The 15,619-nt window shown below is 39.0% G+C and overlaps 1 protein-coding gene across 1 annotated transcript in view; it reads left to right on the top strand.

Moving 5' to 3' along the window:
• LOC109050216 (cubilin-like) overlaps nucleotides 1-15,619 on the top strand; it is a 35,075-nt gene that overhangs the window by 16,181 nt on the left and 3,275 nt on the right. Inside the window, 35 exon segments of the mRNA XM_042714591.1 lie at nucleotides 987-1,146; nucleotides 2,712-2,893; nucleotides 4,139-4,313; nucleotides 4,432-4,613; nucleotides 4,753-4,909; nucleotides 4,999-5,115; nucleotides 5,263-5,376; nucleotides 5,587-5,715; nucleotides 5,808-5,940; nucleotides 6,024-6,229; nucleotides 6,412-6,593; nucleotides 6,694-6,886; nucleotides 6,998-7,195; nucleotides 7,295-7,441; nucleotides 7,555-7,745; nucleotides 7,855-8,023; nucleotides 8,124-8,298; nucleotides 8,384-8,562; nucleotides 8,651-8,860; nucleotides 8,942-9,082; nucleotides 9,240-9,421; nucleotides 9,569-9,740; nucleotides 9,831-10,028; nucleotides 10,163-10,312; nucleotides 10,402-10,523; nucleotides 10,629-10,854; nucleotides 10,936-11,123; nucleotides 11,232-11,385; nucleotides 11,472-11,621; nucleotides 11,744-11,932; nucleotides 12,525-12,654; nucleotides 12,828-13,045; nucleotides 14,494-14,699; nucleotides 14,785-14,947; nucleotides 15,038-15,246. Of these exon segments, the coding sequence (XP_042570525.1) occupies nucleotides 987-1,146; nucleotides 2,712-2,893; nucleotides 4,139-4,313; nucleotides 4,432-4,613; nucleotides 4,753-4,909; nucleotides 4,999-5,115; nucleotides 5,263-5,376; nucleotides 5,587-5,715; nucleotides 5,808-5,940; nucleotides 6,024-6,229; nucleotides 6,412-6,593; nucleotides 6,694-6,886; nucleotides 6,998-7,195; nucleotides 7,295-7,441; nucleotides 7,555-7,745; nucleotides 7,855-8,023; nucleotides 8,124-8,298; nucleotides 8,384-8,562; nucleotides 8,651-8,860; nucleotides 8,942-9,082; nucleotides 9,240-9,421; nucleotides 9,569-9,740; nucleotides 9,831-10,028; nucleotides 10,163-10,312; nucleotides 10,402-10,523; nucleotides 10,629-10,854; nucleotides 10,936-11,123; nucleotides 11,232-11,385; nucleotides 11,472-11,621; nucleotides 11,744-11,932; nucleotides 12,525-12,654; nucleotides 12,828-13,045; nucleotides 14,494-14,699; nucleotides 14,785-14,947; nucleotides 15,038-15,246 (5,997 nt within the window).

Raw genomic sequence — 15,619 nt, 5'->3', positions numbered from 1 at the left:
GCCTTTTCCCTCAGGCACTCTTGAGAAAGGCTGCACTCTGTTTTCATAAACCTCATTTCATAGATAGGCTTTCATCAGCTGGGTAAATACATAGACAGTTGTGTTGGATATTTTGGACTCTGATGACTTCTTCCATTCGGAATGTGAGATTCTGTGCACAAGCCAACAATATCACAGCACACTTTTGTTCCTAAGGCTGTAGAACAGATGGTCCGAATTACAGATATGATGTCATTGGTTGTATTTCCTGTGAAAAGTCACTGATTTTTGTTTCACATAGTTTCACAACTGTGTACATTTTCTCAACAAATTGTATTAATTTAAACATTTTAAGTAATTGTCCATTTATGTGTCATAACCATGTCAACTCAGAAAAAAAGTATAATTGTTTTAATTTTTATATAATTTCTTATAAATAGCCATAAAAACAACACAAGTAAAACAAAATGCTGTCATTAATGCCAGAGACAGTGTTATTTATTATCATCATCAATATACTATTATAGTTATATAAAATATATTCACAAACGTGTATATATAGAATTGTTTTTTTATATATTTTATATTTTGCTTTTCATTTTAGTTTAAGTTTTGTTGTGTGTATATAAATATGTCTGTATAGTATGGAAGCCCATTTCCGCTACTGAATAAAACATAAATAAAGATAACTTTCACTTTTCATATTATAATTCTGATTTTTTTTTTTATGCAGAATTGCAAGATATAAATTCGCAATTGAGAGCTATAAAGTGATAATTGTAAGATGTTAACTCACAAATACAAGAAAAAAAAAACTGAATTGTTAGATAAAATTAGATTAGATTTTTTCATCTTTTTTGTCGGAAACAGGCTTCCATAGTATATTGTTTACTAATATTTATTTCAGTTTTCGTTATTTAGTGGTAGTATATATAATATGACAGTTAACAGTCTTTTTCTATAATTACCATAAAATATTGTATAAATGCCTTTCTGTTCCTGTCTAGCTTTATGATGGTCCAAATGATCAAGCTACTCTGATCGGCACGTTCTGTGGGAACACACCTCCTCCAGCCAGTACCACCACTGGTACCAGTCTCCACATTGTGTTCCGCTCTGACATGTCTGTCTCATACAGAGGCTTTCAGATGGACTGGTACCAGAATGGTAAGATCCAATACACAACTCACTGGGCACTTTCTATGAATAGAGTACAAAATAGTGCTTAAACTTTTTGGCATTTGTGCATTTATGGAAAGTACCACCATTCATGGAAAGGTTTTTGAGGATCTGTTTCAGCCTCAAAACATTGTGTGAAACATCTAGATGTGTGTGACGGTGGAAAGACAGATGAGGTACTCCGAACAGTAGGAAACAGTAGAAGGAAATAACATATGCAATGTCACTATTGGGCAGCCAGAGGTCAGTGACCTGTAGTCTCTTGAGTGATGATGTCACTAAATCTGTAAGACAAATAGCAGTCCTAATAGGCAAAGCCGTTACATCACTTGGGAAAGCTTACTTTGATTGGCCAGCAGGGAAAGCGCTGATTACCAGTGATGAATGAAACTAACAAAGAAATAAATTAAAGATTAAATGTAGCAACTACTGTTGCTGTAGAATTTTGTGATTTCTAGTGGATTTTATGCATGTTTTAGCTTACTGCCAGCAAAAATCTGTTTCAGAATGACAGAGTGGAAAACAAGGTTACAAGCTCCTCTAGAGAGAACAGACCAATAAAGCTCTGTCCTTGTTCTCTCGCCTGTTTAACTCTTGCTATGTCTCACTTAAAATAAATTCATTGTTCACAATAAGTTTCATCACAAAGCTTTAATTTAATCCATCTCCTACTTGTATATCAAAGAAGAAAGACCATGACATAAATCTGTCAGATACTAAGCCATATTTTAGTGTGATGTTTTGTGTGTATGTTTCTCTGTCCTTGTGCTTCTGAGACATCGAGTAACATTGCTGAAGGCTGTGGACTGTTATTTTTGCACAGAGAGTGGGATCAGAGAGAGACTTTAATTATTCATGCACCTCTGTCTGTGATTATATCATTATTTGGAAGGAAATGGTTTCCATGGACACAGTGTAGAGAATGAACACTGTAATGTTATTATGTAATGTGCACAGCACAGTTTTGCAGCTTTTAAAACCTTCCTGAGTGAGAGAAAAATGACAAACAGAGTAAAAACGCTCAGAAAAGACACAGGGACAGAAGAGACGTCCCTAGAGAGAGGTGCAAAGAGTCATACTTATAATAAGAGAAAGTTTAAAAAAAGAAAATTGAGGGATTAAATAATGCAGGTGCTGTAGAAATTCCTCAATTCAACCAAATGAATGTATTGCATTTTAATGAATGCATTTTAGTCTTGTCGCTACTGCCTTTCTTGTGAGGGTCAGTATGGTTTCATATTTCCTCTGATAAGCTTGATGTGAGATATTTTTCCTGTCTGGACACTGTAATACAACTATCTGTCCACTTCAGAATCGCTGACCACATTTAAACAGACACACTTTACAGGAACTGACATTAAACAAAGTTACAAAGTGTAATGCCACCTTTACAAAATATAATGTAGTGATATAAGATGCACAAAAAATGTGCCATAGTGTTTTTGGTTATCTCCTGTTTATACAATAGAATTTCTGTTGTGAACTTTAATCTGGATCCCTGATTAAAAACAGGCAAAGAAAAAGTCGAAGTACCTCACTGTTGCCCCCTGCAGGTTGTGGTGGGGAACTCATGGGGCCCACTGGTGCTTTTACCAGCCCAGGCTATCCTGAAAAATACCCAGCAAACCGTGAGTGCATCTGGCACATCCAAACAAGCCCTGGAAGTTGCATTTCCATTACCATCCTTGAGTTTGATGTGGAGTATCATCCTGACTGCAACTATGACAAGCTGGAGGTACTGTATGCAAAAAAAAAAATATATATATATATATACAGTATATATATATATATATATATATATATATATATATATATATATATATATATATATATATATATATATATATACAGTATATATATATATATATATATATATATATATATATATATATATATATATATATATATATCGGTTGTAATATCTGTTTGCACTCAATGTATGCATTTACAACCTGAGAACACTACATGAGATAATGCATCCCACAATGCAGTGCACTCAACTACCTTCAGTTTCCACTGTGACGAAAGAACTGGAAACAAAATCAAATGTGATTTTTCCTATTGCTGTATACATGTAACAAACTAGTTGGCTTATTGTTACATACTTCATGCTATTTTTATTTTATTTTTATTTTTATTTTTTAAAGACAGTATATAGTAAATACTGCCCAGGAAGTAGTTTACAAGTATTCCTCGATTTATATTCTGAATTATTACCTTTAATAAGTGTTAGGTGCTATTCTGTTCACTGAAATGACTAACTAATTTTTTGTGTGTGTGTTTATATGGGTGTGTGCCTGCTCATACCCCGTTGGCATCAGCTGGACTCTGTGGGTGTATGTTTTGTTGTGTAGACATGTGGAATGCTGACCTCCACTGTAGCACTGAATGGAGCCAACGGGGCAGAAATTAACTGGAAATCAGAGCTTAGAGAGAGGGCTTAGAGAGAGTCTCGCACACAAACAAGCACTTTCTGTGCTACACAGATGTCAGACCTAAACCAGACATTATTTTAAAATGGCATTAATATTTGTGGTCTATGGTTTATTACATGGCAACAGAGACAATCTGCAATATTCAGACACCTAACAGATATGTATGATTGTCTGTCTTAAAAAAAAAGGGGGTATTTATTTTAAAGACAGCACAAGCACACTTTTCATGCAAAACATTTCACAATATAAAACAGTTGACTATTCAAAATTATGATCAAATTTGATATTTTGACAAACTTGGTGGAAAATGTCCATAGCTAATAGAATAATATTCATCTTTGGGACTAGTTGGGAAAAAGTCATGATATCAGTAAACAGTCAAGTTGGGTCTGAGAAAATCTCTAGTATCATTTTTGTTTGTTTTTTGAACCTGCTTAGTTTAATATTTTGTTGTCTAACGCAGTGACTTTAAGACATTTTTAAATGACCCTGGTCTTCAAAAAGGCTAGTCTGTAAGTATCCCCACACCTTTGACCTTTATCCAGGTGTATGGAGGGCCTGACCTCTCCTCCCCACGACTGGCCCAGCTCTGTACCACACGCCCTCCCAATAACCCTCTGCAGGTGGCCAGCACAGGTAACGCTGTTACCGTTCGATTCACATCTGATGCCTTCGTGAGTGGCAGAGGCTTCAACGCAACCTGGCTAGAGGTTCCTGGAGGTTAGTCAACTGTCAAATATATATATATATATTTTTATTTGTAGTTGAATACTATGCCATTATATTGTTTTGAGACTTTGCAAATTAACTTCTTAAAATCTTCCCTTTGAAAATTCAGGATGCGGAGGGATTGTCACAGCCCCCAGTGGAGAGATCCACTCTCCGCAGTATCCCAGCAACTATCCTGACAATGTGGACTGTTCCTGGGTCATCACAGTGGACGTAGGGCATCGAGTCTTCTTCAACTTCACTGATCTGGATGTTGAAAGTCACAGCTCGTGCGGTTTTGATTACGTGGCTGTGAGTAGCTGACCTTTCTGTGTGTGGATGATGGATTTAATGCCAACGGTGGAAACATTTTTGATTTCATGATGTTACAGACCAATGCGTTACAGTTTAAACCAATTTATGGACAAAAGAATCATGCTCTACTCTCTAGATCCATGATGGTCCACATGAGTCTTCTCCACTCCTGGGTAAATTTTGTGGAGTATCCAGGCCTTCTCCCATTACTTCCACAACAAACGTCATCTATGTTCGCTTCAGGTCAGATCACAGTCAGAGCCATAAAGGCTTCAGTGCCCGGTTCTCAGAAGGTAAGTGCAAACTTCATTGGTGAGTCCACATGATTTTGTCATAGTTTGTTTCATTGTTCAACCTCATTGATTACTCTTATGATTTCCAGCATGTGGATCCACTATAACAGCTGATGATGTGGGTGGGGAGATTGCATCTCCTCGCTATCCATACTCTTACCCACCCAATCAGAACTGTAGCTGGATCATACAGGCACAGGAGCCATGTAAGTCTGCTGGTCATACTTGGCATCCATAATCTCAAATTCAAAACCAAGGCTTTTTGTACTTAAATTTGCAAAACTACTTCCTTGTATTGCCTTTAATGTATCTCAACAGATTCTCTGATCTCTACTATCGTATATTTCTTTCAGTCAATCATGTGACTTTGTCCTTCACTGACTTTGAGGTTGAGATGGTGAATAGTAACTGCTCTCATGATAGTGTGGAGGTTCTGGATGGAGACAATTACCAAGCCCCATCTGTTGGTAAAGATCTCTTCCTTGAGGAACAGCAATAGACATCCTTTGATTGCAATAGGATATCATCTATAGGCTATATGTGTGTGTATATATCCGAAATTAGATCCAGCTTTTGACTCTTTATTCCATTTTATTTGGTTAGGACACTTATTGTTTAAATGTTTCATAACATGCTGATGCAGTTATGGTTAGTAGTAACTAGTAACCTTTTACCAGGTCGTTACTGTGGGAATGAGTTGCCACACCCAGTCACTTCATTCAGCAATGCCTTGGTGGTAAACTTCATCTCAGATGCTTCAGTAGGGAGGAAAGGTTTTAGAGCAACCTACATGGCCTCAACTTCAGGTTAGATTGCAATATTTGTTTCAAAATACATATGAATTTTTCACTCAATTTAGGTTGCAATTTAACACTATTCACTATTCTGTTTTTTCTAGGCTGTGGGGGACATCTGTATATGGAGTCAGGTGCTTTTAACAGTCCAAACTATCCTGATGTATACCCACCTAATGTGGAGTGTGTGTGGACCATCACTAGTTCCCCTGGGAACCGTCTACAACTATCTTTCATGTAAGCCAATCAGGATGTTATATGGATTTCACAAACGTAATGGATTTATCGAAACAAACAATGCTGTACTTTTTGTGATGCAGAATGTTCCAGCTGCAACAAAGTTCAGACTGCAGTAATGACTACCTAGAGGTTCGTGAAGGACACTCCACTGGTACTCTGGTCGGTCGTTTCTGTGGTGATTCCCTTCCTTCCAACTACACCTCTATAATGGGCCACATTCTTTGGATCAAGTTTGTCTCTGACTCCTCAGTCAGCGGAGCTGGATTTAGAGCTGTATTCTCCCACTGTAAGTCAGAGCAATGGATTACTCTTTTCCAGGTTGGTTATGTTGGTTAATGCTGGTTTCCTGGGCCTGAATAGTCATTCTGTGCACCAAAAACCTTGGCTCTGGTTGTCTTGCTGGTTAAAATCTCCTGAAGTTTGAAAACCTTACATGAGAATATCTTTACTCTTTTTCTGAATCCTCAGTGTATGGAAATGAGATCACTGGCAGCTCGGGACAGATAGCCTCCCCTCTTTACCCACGCACCTACCCAAACAATGCAGACTACCGCTGGACCATCACAGTGGACTCAGATTCTTACATCCAGATTCAGTTCCTGGACATCGACATTGAGGATCTCTTCAATTGCTATTATGACAAGCTCAAGGTCTGCACTCTTGTTTAAAACATAACTTTTAAATGCTATAATTGTTTAACTGAAAATAAGCGTATGCAGGCATATGAAGATCAGTGCTTCCCTTCTTTAGATATATGATGGTCCAAGCACCAATGCTTTCTTACTGGGTGAGTTCTGTGGCTTGACTCTGCCCAACCCAGTAAGAAGTTCAGGCAGCACTATAACGCTTGAGTTTAAATCTGACACTGTGATTGGAGGGAAAGGATTCCTCGTTGAGTGGACGGCTGTTCAGGGCACTGGTCCCTTGCCGACTATAGAGCCAGGTTAGTTGCCTAAGGAACCTGCCTCTCAGATCTTGCTCAAATCCAAAAAAAATAAATGTTGCTGTTTGGTCTCATTTCACAATTATTTACAATTTCTTTTCGTCTTTTCAGGAGCTTGTGGAGGAACATTGATGACTGGAGACAATCCCCAGTTCTTATTCTCTCCTGGTTGGCCCGAGCTGTATCAGCATAACCTTGACTGTTCATGGGTGATCCGGTCTCCAAATTCAATCGTTGAGTTTAATCTGCTCTTTCTGGACATGGAAGATGAGGTTTCATGTCTCCATGACAGTCTGGCCATCAGGGATGGTAGGTTTTGCTGTATGAATTCACTTCAACATAAATCCCAACTCAAAACTTACTTTAACGACTTAATATAAGGTGGGTTTTATTTTTATTTTTTTTAAGGTGACACCAACTTGTCTCCGCTGATTGCAAGTGTTTGTGGGCGGCAGCTTCCTGGCTCTCTTCACTCCACTGGTGATGCCTTGTTCCTTCGATTCACCTCTGATGGCAGCATTAATGGCAGGGGCTTTAATGCCACCTTTTCCAAAGGTGAACAGCATGCCCATGAGCCAAATTCTTATCATGATGATGGTATAAGTTTGCTGTATATTATACATTTATAGTTGGACATTGAGCTATTTTTCTTTTGCCTTCTCCATCAGGTTGCGGTGGTTTGCTCCATACAGACAGAGGGGTTCTAAGTTCTCCTCGGTATCCACAGAGCTACAAGCCCAACATGAACTGCAACTGGCAAGTAATGGTCACTCCAGGTTTCAGAGTGTCCGTAACTTTCCAAAGTCCTTTCCAAATACAAGGTTATGGCAATCAATGCAGCACAGGTGACTACTTGGAGGTGAGTAACTATAGAAGAAGTTGTTTCCAAAGCAGAGCCTGTACATCGTACAAATTGTCCTTTTGTATATGAGGAAAAAGCTTTAAACTGATTGAATATTTTGTATTAGTTATGGAATGGACCTGATGGCAACTCACCGACTCTATCAGGACGTCTCTGTGGATCCAGCGCTCCATCCACATTTCAGACCACAGACAATAGCCTCTATGCCCACTTTGTCTCTGATGGCTCCAATGAGGGGAATGGCTTCAAACTGGTATTTGAGGCCCACAGTTTAGGTGAATACTTTAAACTAATACAGAATATTCCAGTAATTTTGATTCATTTGATAATAAGTGGTTTAAGAATAAATAAGAGTAAATCTTTGTTTGTCTCCAGCTTGTGGTGGTTTCTTTGAGCTTAATGATGGAGATCCACCAGGTTACATCACGTCTCCTAACTATCCATCAAACTACCCCCAAAATATCGACTGTGTGTGGATAATCACTGTTCCCAATGGGGAGGCTGTACAACTTGACTTTGAAGGTGATTTCTACATTGAGGCTCATACCGGGTATGTTGAATATATTTTGAACAATCAAATTGCTAACTTTTGGTACATGTAACTGTTTGACCATAATCACAATCTTTTCTTCTAGATGTATATATGACTACATTGAGGTCCGTGATGGTCCCACATCAGATGCTGCTTTGATTGGAAGACTTTGTGGCAACACCCGCCCATCTACACAGCATTCATCTGGCACCACCATGTATATACGATTCCGAACTGACGGCAGCATCACACATATTGGTTTTAAAGCCAAGTACTCCATTGGTAATCCACTTTGAATCCCCATGACATTCCAACCATTTTTCCAAACTCAGTGTTTCAATGGTTTAAAGAGTATTCTTTCCCTTCATAGCTACATGTGGAGGTACCTACACTGGCCAGAGTGGTATCATCAGAAGCCCCGGTTATCCAGACTCAAATTATCCAGATAACTCTAACTGCGAATGGTACCTGGAAGGTCCCACTGGACACTACCTGACCCTCACCTATACCACCCTTGACTTGCAGAGCTCCTCCAGTTGTACCAATGACTATGTGGAGATACGAGAATACAATGCTTCAGGTTTGGGTTCTACTTACACAAAAGAGAGTTGAGTCTTTCTGATTGTTGAGGATAGTAAACTAAGCTTTACTTTCTCACCAGGTCGCCTGCTGGGGAAACACTGTGGAAACAGCCTTCCTGCTCCCCTGGACACTGGAGACAGTTTTGCCTATGTAAAGTTTGTCAGTGATGGCAGCGGGAATGCTGCAGGGTTCAGTTTATCCTTTGAAGCCAGCGTTGAAGGCAAGTGTGTTTAAATCCTTACAGTGTCCAGTTAGGGTCATATAGTCCACCTCATGACTAATTGTTTGGATAACAATTTGCTACATGACTACCTACATAGTTGTGGTGTTGAGCAGTTCCATGAGTAACTGGTGATAAGCTATTGTTGCTCTTATAGAGTGCGGAGGGGATCTGAACGCACCATTCGGGACGATATCATCTCCCAACTACCCCAATCTGTACCCCCACAGCCGAGTATGCCGCTGGAGAATCACTGTTCCTTCTGGTCGTAGGGTCACTCTTACGATCAATGACCTGAGGCTGGAGGAGCACGGCACCTGTATGTTTGACTATGTGGAGGTGAGGTCATCTGTATGCTTTAGAGATGTCAAAAAGTTGGACATTCTGTGTTTAACCCCAGAATTCAAACTATGTATTGCTTTCACTGAAAATCTTCCAATTCGGTGCTTTAACACTGCTTTGCTGTTTTGATTCTTGGTTTGGTAGGTCATAAATGGTCTGACGCCAAGTGCTCCACATTTGGGTCGGTTATGTGGGACAATCCCTGCTGGTACCCAGTTGAAATCTTCTGGGAATACTATGCTTGTAATATTCAGCACTGATTCATCTGTGTCTAATGGTGGATTCACTGCAGATTACTCCTCAGAGGAGGCCGCAGGTGAGAGTGAAGAACTCTGACTTTAGTATGCTTTTTGTTTGTTCGTTTTTGGATCCTGATTTGATTGGTGAATCTTTGTCTTTTTGGTAGTGTGTGGTGGGATACTCAGTGAACCTGGAAACTTCACCTCGCCTGACTTTGGCAATGGAAACTATAGCAACAACCTGAACTGTGAATGGTTGATCCAGAACCCACATCATATGAATTCTTCCATTGTGGTTATTATAGATGAGCTCCATCTAGAGCATCACCAAACTTGTGAGTGGGACTACTTGGAGTTCAGACTGGGTAAGATTTTCCAAATGCAGTAAGGGTGAAATAATGTACACCATCCACTGTACCATTTACTTTGACTCTATTTTAAAGCTGATGCTGATAAGCAAACAATTATATGGCATGTTTTATCTGTTTCTCGTATACAGGAGATATGAATGGAGAGCTCTTGGCTCGTTTATGTGGTCAATCTCCTCCTACAGTCCCCATAGTAGTGTCCACCCCTGAACTCTGGGTTCACTTCCTGTCCGATGAGGCTGTGGTTGATCTGGGCTTCAAAGCCACGTATTACTTTTCAGGTACCATTGTTCAATCAGTGACACTTAGAGAGCTGGATCTCTGCTCTTTAAAATCCTGCATGAGCTTAACTAACTATGATTTTTCTCAGAATGTGGAGGGTCACAAAGTGGAGAGGGAGGTGCCATCTCTAGCCCTGGATATCCTAATAACTACCCCGGCCCAAGCCGCTGTACTTGGCTTCTCGAGGCTCCGGTGGGCCACACTATCATTGTAAGTCAAGACTGCTTCTTGGGCCTGCTGTTTTTTTTTACTGTTTTCTTCAACCCTTAACAATGAAGTTCATCATTTATGTCACTTAATTTCCATATATTCTAGCTCACTTTTACGTACTTTGAAGTGGAGGAACACAACCAGTGCACCTGGGACTCTGTAACAATCTTTAATGGAGCCTCACCAGGATCCCCAGTTATTGGTCAATACTGTGGCCACAACTCTCCAGGAACTATCCAGTCAGGCTCCAACAAGTTAGTTGTGTTGTTCCTTGCTGATCATACAGTGTCCAAAGGAGGATTTACTGCCACCTGGTCAACTGATTCATCAGGTATAAAAAAAGATATCTCCTGTCTACTTTCTGTAGACATTTTACATATTGAATTATCTGAAATTTCTTTCGCTTCTTCAGGATGTGGAGGAATTATCCATGCTGATACAGGCATTATCAAATCTCCCAATTATCCTCAGAATTTCCCAGTCAATACTGAATGCTCCTGGACCATCATTGCCCATGACGGAAACCATCTAGAGATGGGCTTTGCCAGTGACTTCCAGATCCCAGACTCGAGTGGACAGTGTCAAAACAGTTACATCAAGGTAAACAGATGACCATCCCTGATGGACAGAAAAAGAAACCTTCCCTGATGTTGTTTTTTTGGGATCTGGTAATTCATTTTCCGTATTCTGTCTATATTTACCTGACAGGTGTGGTCTGACAATGTACAGAATAAGAATCTCTTGGTCACTGGTTGTGGCACTACAGCCCCTTCTGCAGTCATTGCACCCCGAAATATTATTACAGCTCGTTTCCAGTCCTCAGATACACCTGGCAAAGGCTTCTCTGCTGCATTCTACACTAGTATGTATTATAATGGTGTATAACAGTTTTTTCCCCTGACAAATAATTCAAATAATGCAATGGATCTATTTCACATCATCTTTTAGGTTGTGGGGCCAATTTCACAGCCTCAGCTGGCCGTGTCGTATCTCCAAACTACCCAGATCACTACCCGGGAGGCTCCAACTGTAATTACATTATTGATGCTGGAGATCAGACCGTGGTTGTGCTTACTTTTAAAACTTTCCAATTAGAGGGTATGCACTTCCTCAAAAATCACTAACTGTTTAATACATCTTGACATAAGAAATCTAAAAATAACTCAAAGGATAACAGCAGTTCTGTAAGGTAAATAATCATGCCTTTCCATCTTCTCTAGCACACTCCACATGTGTCTATGATGGTGTAAAGATCTATAGTGGCATCACCACCAGTGGTGTTCCCTTGGCTACTCTTTGTGGAAATACCATCCCAGGCGTCTTCGCCACATTTGGACCAATGCTCATCAACTTCTACTCTGATTCTATCATCCATGATAATGGCTTCCTGGCAGAATACAGAACCATACGTAAGCCTCAACCACAAAAACTGTACATTTAATGCAATACTTTTAGATTCGCTATATACTATAATGACAATCATTTCAAAAAATTACGATCAGTAGAATACAACACTGAAAAAAGATGGAGGTGTGTAGGGGGTGTGGCTTGGATGTAAGTGTGTGCTAGAGTGCATTTGGGTTGTTTATCATGGCAGTGTTGTAGATCTGATTCACTGAGCCCACAAATGTGGAATGAGCAGAATGAGTGGAATGAGAGGACGCTGCACTTTTCAAACAATATGAGGGGATTTGAGAGAATATGCAAATATGCAAGAGAATTCCAATGCAGATTCCACTGTTACTTCCACAAGCAAAAACTCATTCACTGTAAATGGTACACAATAGAAATGCACAGTCAAGTGCTCTTTAACTTGGTGCCATATGGGAAGACAGCCCAAATTTCTCAAAGAACAGCTGTCGGCCTCAAGCACATGAACAAGACATTTAAATACATTTAGGGCTGTTCCTATGATTTTCATCCCTACATGTTGGTTTTTAGGATTACTGTGTATATGGTACTGTACATATATCGATATGTGTGTTTATGTGTTTTTAACAGCCTGCGGTGGCATGTTTAATGGTACTTCTGGGACAATCAGCAGTCCATCTCATTCCATCACCAACTACCATCACAACGTCAACTGCACATACCACATATATGTTCGTGACAACCGTGTCATCGATCTCAAGTGAGTTTGATCCAATTCTAGTTTCTATTGTTCAGTAAACCCTGCTGAGATCCTGTATTGATGCCAGACAGGAAACCCTTCACCCATAATCGGATCCCTTTCTGAGATACTAGATTGTTCTACAACTTTTCCGTAGTGATCATCAACTGGATGTATTTTTCCCTGTCCAATAGGTTCAACTCTTTCAGTCTGGAAGCCTCCTCGACCTGCCGCTATGACTATGTGGCGGTGTATGATGGAGAGAACACTCTGGCCCCACTAATGGGGAAGTTCTGTGGACGTGAGCTGCCGCCCAACCTCAGATCTTCAACCAAGCACCTGTTTCTCGAGTTTGTCACAGACTCATCAGTTGCGGCGGAGGGTTGGAGAGCAACTTACAGTGAGACTTTAGGTAGTGTTACTCCATCTCTTACATCAGCAACTGATTTTAGCTCTGTTACAAAATGTAATGAGCCTTCTTGCTGTCTACTACCTACATAGGCAGCATCCTACACTCTTAATAATTAAGGTTCTTCATTGGCATGTTTAGTTCCATGAAGAAACTTTGATATGTATGGAACCCTTTCATTCCACAAAAGGTTCTTTATAGTGGAAAAAAGGTTCTTTAGATTTTTAAAGAATTTTAAATGGTTCTTTTAAGAACTATTCACCGAAAGCTACTTTGGGGAACCAAACATTATTCTTCTATGACACTGCTGTGAAAATCCCCTCTTTTATTTTATTTTTTTTTTAATAAATCATCTGATTCAGAAGACTGTAACTGACATGTTGCTCACAGATCAAGATGTGTGATACTTTGACCTTGTTCCTTTATGGTTCTCATTTTGGAATAGTGATGAGTGAACCGCTCCATCCTACAAGCACCACTGTTGTTCTTTGAGAACAACACAACTCATTCAGACCACAAGAGTCTGTTCTCTCATCCTGACAGAAGTCTTTATCGGCTAGTGCTGACAAAGAGCCAATAAAGTACTCCTAATTCTTTTGTTGTGTCCTACAATTCATATGCAAATAAACACAGTATTTTTGTGACTGGTTAGAATTTACATTAACAGTTATATACATTTAATTCATTTATTGAATGACATTTGACATTACATTATTGAATTTACATTAATTATTTTTTTTCAAACTATGTATTATTAACTTTATTATTATGGTATTAACTTTGTTTTAATTGTAATCTTTGTTTTATTAACTTAATAAAATATAAACTTCAATTTATGTTTGTAAAAATAATAAAATATAATATGTAATATTATATATATATATTTTTACTTTCTTATAATAATAATAATAATATTAACATCATATTATATATAATTAATATTATACATATTTTTATTTATTTATAATATACGCCACGGAAAAATGTACTTCATATAATATTAACTTCAATTTTATTTACTTTTATAAATGTAAATAAATGCTGTTATATAATAATTCTAAATATTTATTTATTTATATTTATTATTATAATATTAACTATATTAAATATTAATTATAAAGTTGTTTTTTTTTATTTTAGTTTAGTTTTAGTAAACTTTTACCTTTATTCAGAGACACGTGGTATCATGTGTAAGGACGCTCTGTAAGAATATTTGTTTAGACAAAAATGTGTACGCCATGAGAACAAGATGAGTAAATAATTGAATCTGCTTTTTTATTATTTTTAAATAAATCTGCTAATAGTTCATTTGGACACTAGGCTTTGAATCTAACAAACAATGACAAAAACTTACATTTTGTCACTTTTGTGGACTCTGCTGCCTCTTGCAGGTGGTTTCTTAAAAGCACATCCTATAGTTGTTATAAATCTCTCTCTATGGTTTTCTCCAGGTCCTCAGCAGGGCTGTGGTGGCTACCTGTCTTCCCCCACTGGAATGTTTGGTTCTCCTGATATTGACATGAATGGCCAGTACGAGCCACGTATGGACTGTATGTGGATCATTGCTGCGGGGGTCAATAAAGGCATTAACCTCACATTCACAAACTTTGAGCTTGAGGGCCCCACTGGATCCCTCTGCAGATACGATTATGTCAAGGTAAAAGCTATATAACAAATGAAAATGCAGCATCATTTCCAACACACTATATATTTATACTTGCATCTTACCCTACCCCCTGCAGATCTATGATGGTGACAGTGCTAATTATCCACTGGTTGGCACATTCTGTGGAGATGTAGTACCCGCCCCCTTCGTATCGGCCAGTAACGTCCTTACCGTGCACTTCATCTCGGACGGCACCGTTCAACGCCGTGGCTTCAATGCCACCTACAGCACAGTGGACAGTGAGATTAAACCTTTTGACCCAGTGGCTTTATCACTGCAGGTCTTTTCGTGTTGAAGCAGTCATGCAAAAATGCTTTTTCACACTTTAGGTCTTTGTGGAGGAGCATTCAATGCCACAGCGTCATCTCAGACAATCACATCCCCATATTACCCCAATGCCTACCCGCCGTTCACCTCTTGCCGCTGGGTGCTGGATGCTCCTTCTCAGGAGGTGGTGAAAGTGTCCGTTCAGCAGTTTCACCTGGACTCCAGTCAGAGCTGCACCAGCAATTTCCTGGAGTTTAAGGACTTCCCTGTGGTGAGACCCACTCGTCCAAACACAGCCCCACTAAATAACTCAAACAATCAAGAATCTCTCGTGTCACAATATCAGATCATTTTCTTAGACTACATCCTCATCTTTTTATTTAGTTTTTTCCTTCCGTCCACAACGAGACAATGGTTTTGTCCAATAAAATGGGAGCTTTTTAAAGATGTTTTCCCAAGTGGATCAGTTTGAAAAATGCAGTTTATGTGTTGTAGTATGGTATGGTTATGTGTCGGCATGGATGAGCAACTTGAAAACAATAGTGTGGATTTAGTGTAGCATTTTGAGACGAAAACGCTGTTTTCAGATATATCTTATTTAATTATGGATATAGCCTTAGTTATATAATAACCGTTTAAATCCT

The sequence above is a fragment of the Cyprinus carpio genome, chromosome A24 (genome assembly GCF_018340385.1).
Source record: "Cyprinus carpio isolate SPL01 chromosome A24, ASM1834038v1, whole genome shotgun sequence".
Lineage (NCBI taxonomy): Eukaryota > Metazoa > Chordata > Actinopteri > Cypriniformes > Cyprinidae > Cyprinus > Cyprinus carpio.
The sequence above is the reverse complement of the archived record's forward strand: the minus strand, read 5'-3'. Positions and strand labels throughout refer to the sequence as shown.